The sequence below is a fragment of the Macaca nemestrina genome, chromosome 1 (assembly GCF_043159975.1).
Source record: "Macaca nemestrina isolate mMacNem1 chromosome 1, mMacNem.hap1, whole genome shotgun sequence".
Lineage (NCBI taxonomy): Eukaryota > Metazoa > Chordata > Mammalia > Primates > Cercopithecidae > Macaca > Macaca nemestrina.
Genome location: NC_092125.1, coordinates 12635960 through 12651870, shown reverse-complemented (window position 1 = coordinate 12651870; position 15911 = coordinate 12635960). Strand labels below are relative to the sequence as shown.

At 40.5% G+C, this 15911-nt stretch overlaps 1 protein-coding gene across 1 annotated transcript in view; it reads right to left on the bottom strand.

Moving 5' to 3' along the window:
- Window positions 1-1733: 1733 nt before the first annotated feature.
- Window positions 1734-15911, bottom strand: part of LOC105474614 (HEAT repeat containing 1) — a 55843-nt gene continuing 41665 nt past the window's right edge. The window contains exons 32-45 of the mRNA XM_011729414.3: window positions 15296-15456; window positions 12249-12295; window positions 10758-10881; window positions 10039-10179; window positions 9302-9594; window positions 8269-8419; window positions 7181-7342; window positions 6880-7014; window positions 6622-6726; window positions 6371-6539; window positions 5676-5830; window positions 4639-4797; window positions 3058-3166; window positions 1734-2050 (exon numbers count right to left, since the gene is read on the bottom strand). Of these exons, the coding sequence (XP_011727716.2) occupies window positions 1962-2050; window positions 3058-3166; window positions 4639-4797; window positions 5676-5830; window positions 6371-6539; window positions 6622-6726; window positions 6880-7014; window positions 7181-7342; window positions 8269-8419; window positions 9302-9594; window positions 10039-10179; window positions 10758-10881; window positions 12249-12295; window positions 15296-15456 (2000 nt within the window). The 3' untranslated portion in view covers window positions 1734-1961. The remainder of the gene's footprint in view (window positions 2051-3057; window positions 3167-4638; window positions 4798-5675; window positions 5831-6370; window positions 6540-6621; window positions 6727-6879; window positions 7015-7180; window positions 7343-8268; window positions 8420-9301; window positions 9595-10038; window positions 10180-10757; window positions 10882-12248; window positions 12296-15295; window positions 15457-15911) is intronic.

Sequence of the window (15911 nt, the reverse complement as noted above, 5' to 3'; positions counted from 1 at the left end):
GTTAAATTGTTGCATTTCTGTAATTTTTCTATTATTTGAGGGGAGTTGGCAGAAGTTCCACGTATATGGGATCTTTACAGGTCAGATCTTGTTTCAGGAAATTTCAAAGGTTTGGGAGTCGGGAGGGAAAAAAGCTCGCTCAGTGAGGATCATTTTATCACATTAAACTGGGGCAGAACTCTGCCAGGATTTAGGAATATTTTCAGAACAGATTTCAGTTAGATATTATTTCTATCCATATATTGAAAAGAATGCCATTGTCAGTCTTATCTTTTAAAAAGTACTCAGTGTAGAAATTGCTAGCCCTTAATTCTTTTTCAGCTTTTCATGTTAATTTATGCAGAGTCTCACCAAGCTCAAAGACACTGGTTGGGGGTGGGGGGTGCCACAGGGAAAGCTGTAGAAGGCAAGAAGACTCCAGAATCCTCCAGTTATTTTTCTTCTTAAAGACCATCAAGGTGCTTAACTGAGCTTTGGAGACTGTGAGGCATTTGGGAAAAAAATAGCCCACTCACATCATTCCTTATAAGTCTTAAGTTCATTTTCATTTTATATGGAGTAAAAAATTTAAAAAGCTATTAGTATTTATTAATGAATTTTATTGAGACATTTCTTTTTTTTTTTGAGACGGAGTCTTGCTCTGTCACCCAGGCTGGAGTGCAGTGGCCGGATCTCAGCTCACTGCAAGCTCCGCCTCCCGGGTTTACGCCATTCTCCGGCCTCAGCCTCCCGAGTAGCTGGGACTACAGGCGCCCGCCACCTCGCCCGGCTAGTTTTTTGTATTAATAGAGACGGGGTTTCACCGTGTTAGCCAGGATGGTCTCGATCTCCTGACCTCCAGGATGGTCTCGATCTCCTGACCTCGTGATCCGCCTGTCTCGGCCTCCCAAAGTGCTGGGATTACAGGCTTGAGCCACCGCGCCCGGCCGAGACATTTCTTAGAAATATGCAATTCTATACAAGCAAGCTCTGTCTCTAAACTGCAAGTTGACCTTTTGCTTGCCACATTTCTGCATTAAACTTCTATATTAGTTTCAAAGGCTTTTAAACTCAATGCGAACATTCTATGGGATTGTTCTTGATGCCTTTAAAAAGGGGGCAGATTTAATTTCATTTGAGCCCTCACTTTCCAACTTCACCATGACCCAGTACTAGAGATTAGGGCACTTGAAAGCACTGAAAAAAATCTACTGATACTTACTGTCTTAGACAAGTAATTCTTAGTTAACCACCGATGGAACTGGGTTCATTCTTAATCCGGGAGGAGCTTCCTCGTGCCACCCAGTGTTTCTGGGCCCTCTGTGTGAGCAGCCAGGTGTGAGCTGCTTTAGAAGCAGCGTATTATTGCCTCCATCTCCCCTGTTTCCCAGAAGAATAAAGGATAAAGGTGACAGTCACACTTCTGGGTTAAAAAAAAAAAAAGCATTCCAGAACCACTTCTCTTTATAGGCACAAGAAATGAAGGCTGAAGTTCGCCTACCCAAAATGAAAAGTAGGCTTTATGGTCAAAAGTATTTCTGTTGATTGCTAAATAACTTCATTTTCTTGAAGTAGAGAGCAACTTGGAGTGAAATCTGCAACACAGATACCATGTATATAAGACACTGCTGTACAGAAGAGTTAAGGCTTACAGTACAAATGAGGCGTCTGCTTTGGGTGCTAAAAGTAAACAGGTCTGATATTATTACCATCAATCAGGAAGAGAATAATAAATGTTTAAACACACACATCAGTCTGTATAAAAATACCATGTCATTTACTCTTTCTGCAGCTCTATACAGTAGGCAGGAGAGGCTTATGTGGTAGCATAAACCAGGTGAGAATTTTGTAAAGTGATAAAACATTTGTTAAGTACCACGTAGGTGTATTAAGGCACCAAAAGTAACATGGCACCCAACACCCAAAAATAAAAATACGAAAAATCAGAACTCTGAGTAGAGTATGAAACACCATAGAAAGTCTTAGAAATAGCTCTGGAGCGGCTCTCCCAGGACAGTTTCCAGTTGCTGAATAGTCTTTTGGCACTGATGTTCTACTTCTTCACATTCATCTAAAAAAAAAAAAAAAACATCAAAATTAAAATCTGAGTCCGTCCGCCTGCCTCAGTTCTCATTAGTTGAATCTTAATGTCTTGCATTCTCTGGCAATCGTTCAATCAAGAGTGAAATGAAGCACATTAACAAAGCAGGGGGCGCCACGGACCCCCTCCCTCCACACTGCTCCTTCTGCCTTCATTCCCTGCCCACAGGCTTGCCCTGGAAGCTGAATAAGAACCCCAAAAACTCAAACTTCCTAGGGATGCCACCCCTTTAGCAGCTCACACTTCCCCCCTCCAGGAGCTAAGAAACAAAGGAGAATGTACTTTTTTAGCTTAGATAAGCAGTGAATCAGTTCAGTACTGATCTACTTGTTCCACCACCCCTCCCTTAATAACATTTACTGGTATTTCCTGGGCCTAAGGCTATGTTCTAGAACTGTCATAGCTCCCCATGTCACACTCACGAGCTTGTGATCTTTGTCAAATAATTGAAACCATTTAAGCCTCTAGTTTCTTCCTTTGTAAAACAGAGATAAAACGTGATTTTTAAGTGAAATAATCCATGTAAAGCACCTAACATGGAGTAGTGAAGGAAAGTCGCTTGCTACTAAAAGTGGACATCCTACTGCATCCTTAATGCCACTAGGCCTTTCCATTAAACAACCTCCCATCTGGGGACCAAAACTTCAATCATATAAATGTATGAGGTTAATTAAAAACACTACTGTAATCTGCTTGTATGATCAAAAAACACCACAAAACTAAAGACAGTGAAGATCACACTGTAAACGAACTCTCAAATGATCACGAGGTGGTCACTTCACAACTCGCTCCCTCCACCCAACTCAAAACAGGAGCTCGAGCCTGCCTGTATTTGAGACTGGAGCCGCCTGTATGAGGACTGGATCAACTGCTAGTCATGTTATATCCAAATCTGCATTATCATTGGGCACATTTTCACAGAATTTTACTGAATTATTCCTTAATTGTTTAATAGTTGGGAATAGTTTGGGAATTACCTTCCATCAACTCTGCTAAGAAAGGAATGGATTCTGGTAGCAAGACAATATAATTCTCCTTTAGTTTTTCAGCCAGTGCTAACACAGTAATCAAAGCAGCAAATCGAACCTGAAAGGGATAAAAGAGCAAAGAAATAAAAGGTAGTGTTACTGTATTATTTTAAGAGCTGTACTGACTTGAGACAAGCTCTAACTTTCTAAACTAAACATTAGTTCACATGCATTTATTCACCTCATTCAGCTTTCATCTTAGAATACCAGTTTAACCATTTGGGAGCTATTTGTAATATGCATAACCTTATAAATCAGTGTTTTCCAAACCATGTCCCACGACTGCAAATCTTTAATGTGAAATGTCTTTTTATAATCTCTTCCTTTGAAAAAAAAAAAACCAATAAAATAAAATGCCTCATGCAAACTCAAGTCTGTTGCAAATTTTATTTCACTGGAGCTCGCCAGCCCACCAGGCTGCCAATACAGTGCCTCTAGCTACCTCTGGTGGGTCTCCCCACCCATAGCCCCTGACTGTGGTCACCACCATAGTTGTATGAGGGGCCAGGACACTCGCTTGGGGAAAGTGCCCATCTCAGCACTGAATAAAAAACATTCTGTGTCACGATACCCTAGTTTTGGGGCTTTAAAAATGTCTGGGTGTTCCTCACATGCCTTGTCTATGATAAGGAAAGCAAGCAGTAGTTGGGTATTGTTAGCTTTTGAAACAAAAGCCCTACTGGTCATCTAATTTTGGATATTTTAAAGAATATCTGGATAGTACAAAGTGAATTATTAAAAAACCAGTTGTAACTACCTAGATTCAATCAGGATTTCCTTGATTTGTGCAATCAAAGTAAAATATTACAATAAATTTGACACTACTACTTGTATAAAAACCTATGGTTTAAAATGTGGGGGTTCATGAAAACAGTCTCATTGTTAGCATATCCTAATAAAGAATTTGAACTAATAAATCTTCTTAATAAAATTCGGCTTTGGGCTGTTAAATCCAGTAAGGTTCTAATACAGTCATTAGTTTGAGAAATGGCGACTTACTGCGAAAAGTTTGAAATTTGTGACACTTGGGTGTGGAATTTTGACTTACACTCAACCTACCCACCCATGTTTTATTTCCACTGCCACCACTTACTCAACAAGATCATAAACTTAGTATCTATAAACAACAGAAGGTACTGCGCTAACTCAAAAGACTATTCTGTGGACAAATTCAATGCATCTCTCTCTGGAGCACAATGACATTTCAATGGCACTTAAAAAACAAGGAATTACTTCGTCTTTGTTATTTAAAAGTATTTAGAAAGTATTTTAGTACTTCTGCCCAATGCACCATTGGGGTGGGGATAAGGGCATTGCTATTCTTTACAAATAGCCTGTAAGTAAAAACCAAAATTTTCTTAGGCACAAATTTCTGCCTAATACAAAAGACCGGACCTCTAGTACTGGACGACAAATAGCAATGTTCTTCCCTGTCGGTTTACCAGGGGCCTGCATCTGTGACCACCTGCAGGCTGTTTAGGCCATACAGTGAAAAGATGCAGTGTCAGTACTTGTCACCCAGTTCCTAACCTTAGGCGAGGCATCTCTGGTCTTTAGCAGAATCTGGTAGTTCAGTGGTTTCCAAAGAGAGTCATCCGCCATGGCCACCGAAAACTGCGCGATGCACGGTATCAACTGCTTTGTCACCCGTTCCTGGAATTTCTCTTCTCCCCCAAGCCTGTTTTCCAGCTATGAAGACACAAAGACTTTGAACAACAGGTCTCATTTCTTTCTTCTGTTTGAAAAAATACCCAACATACACATATTTTACTATCTTTCATGATAGAGCAGGTTCAAAAACCAGGCACTATTCTAATACCATCTAGGGCAAATGTATTGCCTTCTGGAACTCAAATGGAGTTTTATGCCCTTTACCGTCGCCCCTTTCTCTCCAGCAGAACACCTTGGAGGAGCTCTTTCCTCCAGAGGGCAGCCATGCTCTGACGCGTTCTCAATGAGGCCCAGTTAAAACAAATGAATACATTAACCATGACACCTTGTATCATGTCTTTCTTTTGAGCAGTTAAACAAACAAACAAAAAACCCAAAAAACAACTCAGGGCCAGGCACGGTGGTTCACGCCTGTAATCCCAGCACTCTGGGAGGCCAAGGTGGGCAGATCACTTGAGGTCAGGAGTTCCAGACCAGCCTGGCCAACACGGCAAAACCCCATCCCTACTAAAAATACAAAAATTAGCCAGGTATGGAGGCAGGCGCCTGTAATCTCAGCCATTCAGGAGGCTGAAGCACAAGAATTGCTTGAACCTGGGAGGTGGAGGTGCAGTGAGCTGAGATTGCATACTGCACTCCAGTCTGGGTGACAGAGCAATACCCTGTCCTGTCTCAAAAAAACAAAACAACCAAACAAAAAACTCAAATTCCACAATGAAGTTATATCTTTGAAAAAACAATTTTCAAATAAAAAATTTCATTTAATAAGACCAAAAAAAAAAAAACAACCTTACAAAGGAAAAAGCCTAACAAGCTGTCATTCGAGCAGATCTAAAACCTCCAAGCTCGAACAGCGATGGCTTCCTCAGTAACGAAAGATGGTTCTGTTCGGTTACCTGATCCACCAGAGGCATCATCAAGGCTTCTGCTCTCTCTTTACTTATAAAATGCTGGGTATCAAAAAGGAAGATTTTGTATAAACAGTTCAAAATAAACTGCAACAGCAAGCAGCACTTTTCAGGGTCATTTTCAGAGTCAAAAAATGCTTCATCTGTAGATGTGGGAAGAGTAAAAATGAAAAAACACTGAACTTAACCATTTAACCTCCAATGTTTACACTGAAATCACTATTAAAGTAACCATAATCAGAAGAGTCTAAAATGATCTAGAAATCATAATCAGGATGAAGGTAGAACACAAAAAGGATGGTCTCTCAAAGAATGATTTCTTCTTTTAGAGTTAAGATGCTAACACTCGGTTTGGCAAGTTAAATTCCCTCAGCTGTCAAGTGGGTCATTTATTAGCATCAGAGAATAAACGAATCTTAATTTTTATGTTTTAAAGTTACTTCCAGTAACTGACAGCGATGGCCATTTACTTTATCCTTTCTCTCAAGTGAGCTGACATATAACATTTGTTCATCATGCTAAAACAACACTTCACTGTCTGACAACAATGAAGTAAAAAATTCACCCTCCTCAGCTTAGAACTTAAGAACTTTTAAAATCTTGTCTCCAAGCACTAGGTTGTGTCTTACTGGTACCTTGTATAAGGCACACAGAGCGACAACTGAACTGAAGCAACTACCCACCTGTTTTGGAGATGTTCACCTGGTTCAAGGTGTCAGCAAAAGGCTTCACTAAGTGGCCGGCAAACAGCGTAAAAAGCCCTTTCAGCTTTTCAGCAATGCAATCTGCCAAGTTGTAAAATGTCAACAACCTGTCCTTTGGGGCATCTTCTGTTTTAGCCCAATCAAACAGCTGAAAGGATAAGATAGTATTAGTTTCTTCAACATCTTGTCACTTAAATCTGAGCACAAAAGGAAGAGGAAGAAAGCATCACCTTGAAGAACAGGGGTCGGAATGTGACCTCGGAAAGCTTGACAACCATGGCTACTAGACAGTCAATGATACAATTTTCTGTTCTTCCAACTTCCTCCAGATCGTTCTGAAAACAGAAGAGCCCATTTATTAGAGTGCTGATATCTAACTGTAAATTATGTTGGCAAGTACCACTGTTACACAGCTAAACAGATTGTCCTTGGACTCTTCAACAGGTGGGTAACAACTTTAGGATTTGGAGGAGTGAACCTGAGCTTACCTCAGAGTGCTGGGCTCGGAAGTCCAGGGCCTCCAGGAAAAAGGCGGTTAGCTGAGACTGATGGGAGGTGAGCTCTTCCTTCTTCATCACCCCAATATGCTCTTGCAAGATGCTCATAAACGGACCCATATGATTCTACCAATAACACAGTAAAGAGATGTGCCATTTTCAAATGATTCCTAGAGTTCAGCAACGTGCATTTTTCAAAATTAAATAAACATATTCTTCTTTAAGTCAAAGTTTACACATTTCAGTACCACCTCTCCCTTCTCCAAAGTCTTAATACCCAATATGATCTAACCTTCCAGTTCTTCTCAATCTGCTTGTAAGTTTTTCTGATGGCGGGCAACAGGACTCGGGGTGCGAGTGTGGTAGCCAGTGTCTTTTTCAGAGATGTGAGACGGATATTAGCCTGTGAGGAGGCAGAACCCACTTCACTAGTGATTTTCTCCAAGTGAATCACCTACAGGAATATAAAAAAAGTGATCAGGGCCATTGCAGATCCTCGCTGACAAACATACACTTAGAGAAAGGCTTCATGATGACGCACTAGTGTTTGGAAAATGCTTAGCACCTTTTAACTACACTCAGTGTTCCTTTTAAAGCCAGCCCTAAACGTCAGTGGATAAAACTGGGCAGACACCTCTTGCCCAGCTTGCGATCAGGGACAAAGGCCAGTGGTAGAGGCAGACGCACGCAGAGCACCCAGACAGATGATTTTCTTAGAGGACAGGAATGCAAGAGACCATGGCAAGAGTCAAGTTGCTAAAAAACCAAGAAAGCTCCTCAGAGCACAGGCTGAGAAGGTTACTTGTAAGCCCTGGCTGTGGTGTATGTGAACCGGTTTAATCATTTGCCCGTGGTAATGAAGGCTCCTAACCTTGTAAATGGCAAACGATCAACACAATGGAACAGCCAGGGCTCAACATTCTTGAGCATTTTCAATCAGAAATACCACTGGCCCCTAGCGTGCTGACAGGAAACTGCTGACCTGCAATACAAAAATTCTGCTTTGCAAGATGCCTTCGGATTAAACCTCTCACAGTAGAAACAGGGCCCACAAATTTCCACAAGTAATAAAAGGCGGCTCTATCAGCCCAACTCCAAATATCTCACAGAAGAGAAAAAAAACCAGAATACGTTCCGCACAATTAAAGAAGAGAAGCGCCTCACTAAAAAGTGACCCCCATATCAATTTCAAGATTAAGCGGCAAGGAGGATGGAAGAGAAAAAAATCCACATTTAATAAAAGCAAGCACATCTCTTTAGAAATAAGACTCCTTTCTGTCAAACAGAAACTAACCCTTAAAGAAAAAACAATCACGAAATCTGTGATCTTTTACTTGCCCCAGCCACCCCGTGTAGCGTGTCGCGGTCATCGTGGCTCACCTGGGAGAGAATGCCTTCCAGGTAGGGGCTGATGAAGTGCGGGAGAGTCTCCACAACCTTCTGCAGGGCGGCCAAGGCACTGAGCAGGTAGACCTCGCTGGAGACCAGCTCGCTGGTGTTCTTCATTGTTGTCAGCAACGATGGCATCAGGCTAGAAATGGAGTAAGAGCTTTAGAGGAACTGAAAGCAGAAACGGAGGCTAGGGAATGCAGCAGAGGCATTAGGAAAAAAACAACAAACTGCCTGTTCCCTCATATCTCTCTCTACCTCACAGCCTAAAAAGCGTTGTCTACACATTTTATGTGGCTAAGCACAAGAGATCTCCCAGTGCCAACAGTACGGACACAACCGTAATTTAAAAATTAACAATGGCTTTCATTAACTGAACACTTACTATGTTTCAGGCACTATGCAAAACTCCTTGCAAGCACTGCCCTCCGGAAACCCTATGAGGTAGGTACTGTCTCTGTTTCACAGCCAGTAAAGCTCTAACAGGTTCAGGAACATACTGGCTGTGTACAGTAAGGAACTACCACAGCCAGCAGCTTCTAACTTCCACGTTTGGCAACAGAAGGCAGCTTTGGCCTTGCCTAACTGGGTGGGCCCCTCTGCCGAGAACCTTCACCCACTGCTTTTTGACTATGCTAGACAAAAGGAAGGAAGAATGGGGGACGATTAACATCACAAAGCAGTGCATCTGAAGATAAATGGGAAGGCTGTCTTTCCGTTTGAAGATTATTTTTATTGTTTTTTTAAGAGACAGGGTCTCACTCTGTTGCCCAGGCTGCAGTGCAGTGGTGCAGTCATAGCTTACTATAGCATCACACTCCTGGGCTCAAACGATCTCCCTGCCTTGGCCTCCCAAAGTGCTGGGATCACAGCCTTGAGCCACCACACCCTGCAAGATCAATTCTTTAACAAATCCAATTTTATGCAACGTCTACTCAGAGGAAAAAGAAAAAAGTCACCAAGGTGTTATTTTTCAACGTGTGCCAGGCGGTAACAGCTCCTGTTTAAGTCTCCGGCCGCATACCTGGGAAGCTGGGGGATGGCCAGCGCCTCCAGGGTGGAGGTCACCTCTGCTAGGCACAGCAGCGCGCTTCCCAAGACATTCTTCTCCTCCTTTCTCTCTGGAGCAATCAGTTTCACAGCAGTGCTCAGCACTGGGACAAAAGGATCTGGATTTTCTGCACCAAAATTCTTGCATAAAAGCTTTAAGGTATACAATGCTGTCTGTCTGTTGATTGCTTGTTCTTCTTCCCCTTCCTTTTTCTTACGCTGCACAATGGCCAAAAGGTCTGGAACCAGTTTTAGGAAACGGGTAACCTGAAGGGGACAGCCAGAATCCCCAAATCATTAAAGCTGCAAAAAATGTTTGTCCATTTTTCCCATTGTCACAGCTTGAGACTGTCCAAATGGAAATCAGACTTGGGGGTCCTGAGTCACACAGTCATGGTAAGCAAAATGCATGTTCTAACCAGTTTTTCACGCATACAATTTGGAGTAAAAGGGACTTAGAATTATGCTAAGGCTAAAGCCACAAAGCTGTGTAGTAAGAATTCCAATAGGCTGAAATTTCATTCTAAGAGCTCTTACAACACACATGTATTCCCATTAGAATTAACATCACATTTTAAAACATGTCATGGTATTATATTCAGATAATAATATACTTCAATTTGAAATTGTACCACTAGAGAAACTGAAGGGAGTTAAATGCAGCTCCTTGATAAAGCAAAGTAAATGGGTGTGTCCTGGGTCTTCACTCACTATTGTCTTCTTCCAGGATATATTCTGCTGTAGCTTGTTATTCAAAAGGTCCAGCGCTTTCCGCCGAACAGATGGCAGGCGATTGCCCACCAGCCCTCTGATCACAGGAATGAATGTCTCTGTGGGCAGCAAGGCATTGACCTGAAGAGAAGTTTTATATTTAACATGATAAGAAAAAAAAATTAAAAAAAGATCAACTTCAGTTAAGACAGACTGCTGTCCATTGCACACCTCCAGGCACCAGGCACTTTCACACACATTTTCTTATTTAATTCATAAAATAACCTTTCAGGTAGGCATTACTAACCACACATTATCAAACAAAACAAAAGCTTGATGTCAGGAGGAAGTGTCAAAGGCATGAAGCTAAACCATTTAGCTAGATTTGAATTAGCAATCCTAATTTCAAGGCCAGTGATATGCATGTAACATACTTCATATTTTTATTGTATTCTACTTGAATAAAGTAGAACATTATATATTACATGACTTAATTTTTAAAATATATGAGGTACATATTCTCATAACTGGTAGGGAAACAATTTTTTCCAGACAAATTTATTTCTAGTCATCACGAGATTATTTTCTAAGAAAAATCTGAGCTTCATTGTATTCATAAAAGGAATTGCTAAGTTTTTTCTTAAAACCTTTAAATGATTTCACAGTAATATAAAAAACAGCAACGAAACAATTAATTCCAGGGAGAAATGAAAACCTACCTTGTCCAACAGGTCGTAAGCTTTACTAAGGAGCGCACGCCAGAACTTCACAGTGAGTTTGTCTGCGTTCCTTTCCATGGACTGTGCAACAGCATTGATATAGCCGAGAACGGTCTCCAGCAACCTGAAACACGCAGCCTCGCTCAGCAAACAGCAGCTGAAGGCACTCAGAGAACTCGCTCATGTCTATCTCATGCTAAATGTTTCAAGTAGAAAGACCAATTAAATAATTCTGTACTAAATTATTTCAAAAACTACTCGGACAGAAAGGAAATGAGGGATTACTGCCATAGACAGAGATCATCAAGAAGTAACTAGGCACTTCCGCGCAGAAGCATCGTCCTCGCTCAGACTGTGAGGTGAGGAATAAACAACAGATGCTGAATGCATTTAAGGAACTCACTCATATCTAGCTCATGCTCAGTGGGTCTCACTGTGCTGTCCAAGTGGGGTGTTCAGGGAATTATGGTCCTAGGTTAATGGCAGGTGTGTGCACACACACACATGCACACACACGCACACACCATTTGTATAAAGAGAAATATTAATACAAATGAACATATAACCCACTTCTTTCACATTAGGAGACCAAAAAAAAAAAAAAAAAAAAAAAGACTATAAACTTCAAATAACCTGTAATCAGAAAAGCACACATCAAATTCCAACACAACTACACAACTACCACTGGAGATCCCCCCACTGCTGCCAGCCTGAGGTGGGAGCTAGAAGGAAGAGTGGAGACAGAAGTTGACATAGCACAGCAGAGGAGGGGAGAAGGGGGCTCAGACAAATCAGCTCCAAAAACAAAAGTCCTACACATAGCGCTAAAAGTCGGCCCACAGGACTCGAGCTCAGCAGCTCACAATCCTGGCTACAGGGCAGGCACTTTCCAGCGGACAGGGCAGGACAGTGGCCCTGGGAACGCCCTGCATCTGAAAAGGAGGTACACAGCAAGGCCAGGAGGCACCCCCTCCGAGGACATGAGAGTGAAAGGAAAATTCCTGTACCCAAATATATAATGGCAACATATGGATTATAATCCATGGAATAAAGAATTCATGAGCCCACAGAAATCAGGGCCAGATGAAAAGACACTAAACAGATATGGCAACTCAATACGATACCGAAACTTGACATGGATTGTGAAGCAGAAACACATGCGGTGTAAAGGACAGTGCTGGGATAACTTGGGAGACTGGAATAGGAACTGTAGATTACATCACTGGATTGGACCAATGTTAAATTTTCTGAATTTGATCAATGTACTGTGGTTTTATAAGAACATCTCTTATTCTTAGAGACATAATATATATGACTTACTTTCACATGGCTCAGAGAAAAAAACCCTACGTAGCGAGAACGTTAAGGTAAATGTGGCAAAAGTGAACCTGGTTGTAAAGAGTATATGAATTTTCTGTACTATTTTTCCAGGTTTTCTATAAGTTTGAAGTCATTCCCAAATAAAAAGTAAAAAAAGAAAAGTAAACATACCTCTCTTCAAGGCCTTTTAAAATCTCAGGACCACCACTCTCAACTACCTAATTTTTAAAGAAGATGTCATTAGAATATAAAAGTTGATAATAAAAGTCATTTCGAGTCAGTTCAATGAAACTTGGACCATTCACTCAAACTTTCCATAGCAACTTTTTCTGACATTACAATTTAATCAGGTTCATATCATCCTCATTATACTGTAGTAACTCTATTTATCTTAATTTAATTACATTCTAGTACTACAATGGTTCAGAAAAATACAGCAATCAACACTGAATTACCGCTACCGAATTCTATGACATACTGATCTGGTGAGCACACATATCATTGTTTGAGAAGTTAAACATTACAGATTTCAGCTGGAATCCCCCAAGTACTGCTCCTTGGTCCTATTCTCCCATTACCCAAGTCCCACAAACACAACCATCATCCCAAATCTGCTACCAAATGTTTCAAACAGTACGTATCATGGAACAACATGTTTTTCTGGAAACATATTTTTGAGATCTATGCATGGTGACTTATGTTCTAGTTCATTCATTTTAACTGCATATGATATTCCTCTATAAATACAACTTATCTATCCATTTGCCTCTGTTGCCAGATGTTCAGTTTATGTCCATTTTTTTCCCCTTTTATTAGCAATGCTAGAGAAGAACATTTTTATGTCCCTTTGAGCATCTAGGCAAGTTTTTACAACATATATGCCTAAGGAAGGGAATGACCAGATCATAGGAATTTCCAGAACTTTCAACCTCATGGGATCCTGCCAACTGCTTTCCAAAGTGGTTGGAACAATCACGCTGTCTGCCACTACCTGCCCACTCCCTGGGATTAACAACTTCAACAGTTTTGCCAATTTGATGGGTATCACATTTATTCACATTTCCTGCTTACTGGAGAGGCTAAATGACATTGTACATTAATTGGCCATTTGTGATCCCTCTTCAGTGAATTCATCTTCTTTGCCAGTTGTTCTAACGGAAACTGATGTTTTTTTATTTATGCAGAGCAATAATCTTCTCTTAGGCTGTGGCCTTCTAGTGAATCAAAATTTTAAAGAAATTCTTTTCTATCCTCCAGTCACGATCATGTTCTCCTTGATTTTCTTCTAAACATTTGAACTGTTGTTTTTCACAATGAAGTTTTACTCTGACTAAAGTTGTCTTTTCTATAAGGTGTGACATCAGACTTTTCCCCAAATGGAAAACAAATCATGCCAGGGCCAGCACTTGAACCATTCTCTCCCCCAACTGCTTTGTAAAACCACCTACTGCACTTCTTACCTACGCCTGCATGTGTTTCTGGGCCTACTGTTCAGTCGTACTGGTCCATCATCAGATGTATGGTATAGTATCAGATGGTATAGTATGGTATCAGATGTATGGTATGGTATCAGATGGTACTCCTGCACCATACCCCCGTCCTTGGCCCCTTACAGTTTGGTATTAATGTATCAATATAATTTCTTAAAATGATATAATTGAAAAAGCACATTAAGTTTCTAGACTAATCTGGGCAGATCTGCCATCTTTAAATAGCGAGGCTTCTTATGCGTAAATAGTGTCTCTCTTTCCATTTCTTCCAAGTTTTCTTCTGTGTCCCTTCATATCTTGGACATTCCTCCATAATATTTGTGCACATATTTTTGTCAGGCTTGTTCTTGGTACCTTATAAGCTTATGTTTTTTTTAAGTTTGTTTTTATTATACAGGAAATCTTTTTTATCTACTCTGTTTTCTAATTTGAGGAATAATATTAGTAACGGTGTGTGAGACTAATTAGTTCAGCCAGCTTACTTGATACAGATCACGACCTACACTTATCTCTAGATAGTGTCTACACTGATCTCTCTCAAGCTAGCTTACTGAACTCATTATTAGTTCTAATTGCTGATTCTCTTCTTTCCTGTTTCTTACACTTCATTTCTTTTCCTGAATAGAAACAATGACAGAGGGCATTCTTGTCCCTGACTGCAGCAGGCACACCATTAATATTTCATCATTAGGTATGATATAAACCACAAGCTTCAGATTGTCACCTTTATTAGGCCAGAGTAATTCCCATCTATCCTGCACCGCCGAGAGGATTTTCTTAAGTTGTGAATGAGTACTGAATCTGCTGAATTATTTCACTGTAAAATGTAAAATGATCATATGTTTTCCCTTCTTCATCTGTTAATGCATTATAGGACTTAATGTACTTTACAGTACTCTAATGTCAAACCATTTTTATATTCCTGGTCATGATATTCCTTTCTTTCCTTCCTTTTCTCTCATTGTTTAAACAAGTTTAATACACAAACAGAGATGTACACAAATCATACATGCAGAACTCACTATATCCAGGTAAAGAAAGGCTGGGCATGGTAAAGAAAGGCTCGGCATGGTGGCTCATGCCTGTAATGCTAGCACTATGGGAGTCTGAGGTAGGAGGATCGCTTGAGGCCAGGAATTGGACATCAGCCTGGACAATATAGCGAGAACTCATCTCTATAAAAAAAAGTTTTAAAATTAGCCAGACGTAGGTGGCACACGCCTATAGTCCCAGCTACTTGGGAGGCTGAGGCAAGAGGATTGCTTGAGCCCAGGAGTTCCAGGTTGCAGTGAGCCATGATGAGTCTGCTGCACTTCAGCCTGGGACACAGAGTGAGACCTGTCTCACAAAATAAAATAAAACACAGGCAATTTATCTACTCTGCTGGTAGACATTTGAGTTGTTACCAACTTTGTGCTACCACGAAGAATGTTATGAATATTATAAACATTCTTGTAGTTTTTTTGGTGTACATGTTCATATACTTCTGGTGGGTACACAACACTTAAGAATGAAACCACTGAACATAGAGTTTACATTATGTTCAATCTCAGTAGATCGTGACGAACAGTTTTTCAGAGTGAAATGTACTTTTTTTTCTATTATCTTTAAAGGCATGCCTCACATTTTCATAAGCCATTTACCAAGCTACTTCTACTAACTGAAAACACAGTTCCCTTGGAAACAGCAGAATTACCTTTTTATAAACACATTTAAAGAACATATTACCTTTTTCAGAAAATTATTGGAAGACAGGAGCTGAGACATGAAGGACACTGACAAAAATTTAAAATGCCGCAGTTGCTTGCTAGTGTGAGTCTCTACATTAAAAATCTGTAGCATTTCTTCTTGTGATTCACTCTTATTGGACACTGCTTTGGAAATGGTTTCTGAAACAGCAACAAAACAAGTGACCCAACTCACTTTCACCCAAATCCTTCATACAGAATTAATAGATATGACCTTTCAAGTAAAGGATGGTTAATGGGATAACATTTTCACAGAGAAATTTATTCATCTATTACATCCAGTTTCTCCTCTTCTAAATTAGTGAAAAACATGAGTGTATTTGCCAAGAAAGTACCCAATGGCCCTGAGAAGCGAGTGTTTAAGACAAAAAACAAAACAGGGAAAGTGGACAATCAAATGGAAGAAGGCCATATCACAGAAGGAGCCTTGAACTTCCAACTGCAGATGTAGATTTCTTTATTAAATGTATCTAATGTAAATGGGGTTGGCAGTGCAGTGTTAAAAACCACTATCCTACAGAATGACTTACTGCTAAGACATTTCCTTACCCACGTCACCACATACTCTCCAGGGACCTCCCATGTCTGTCCCTGCC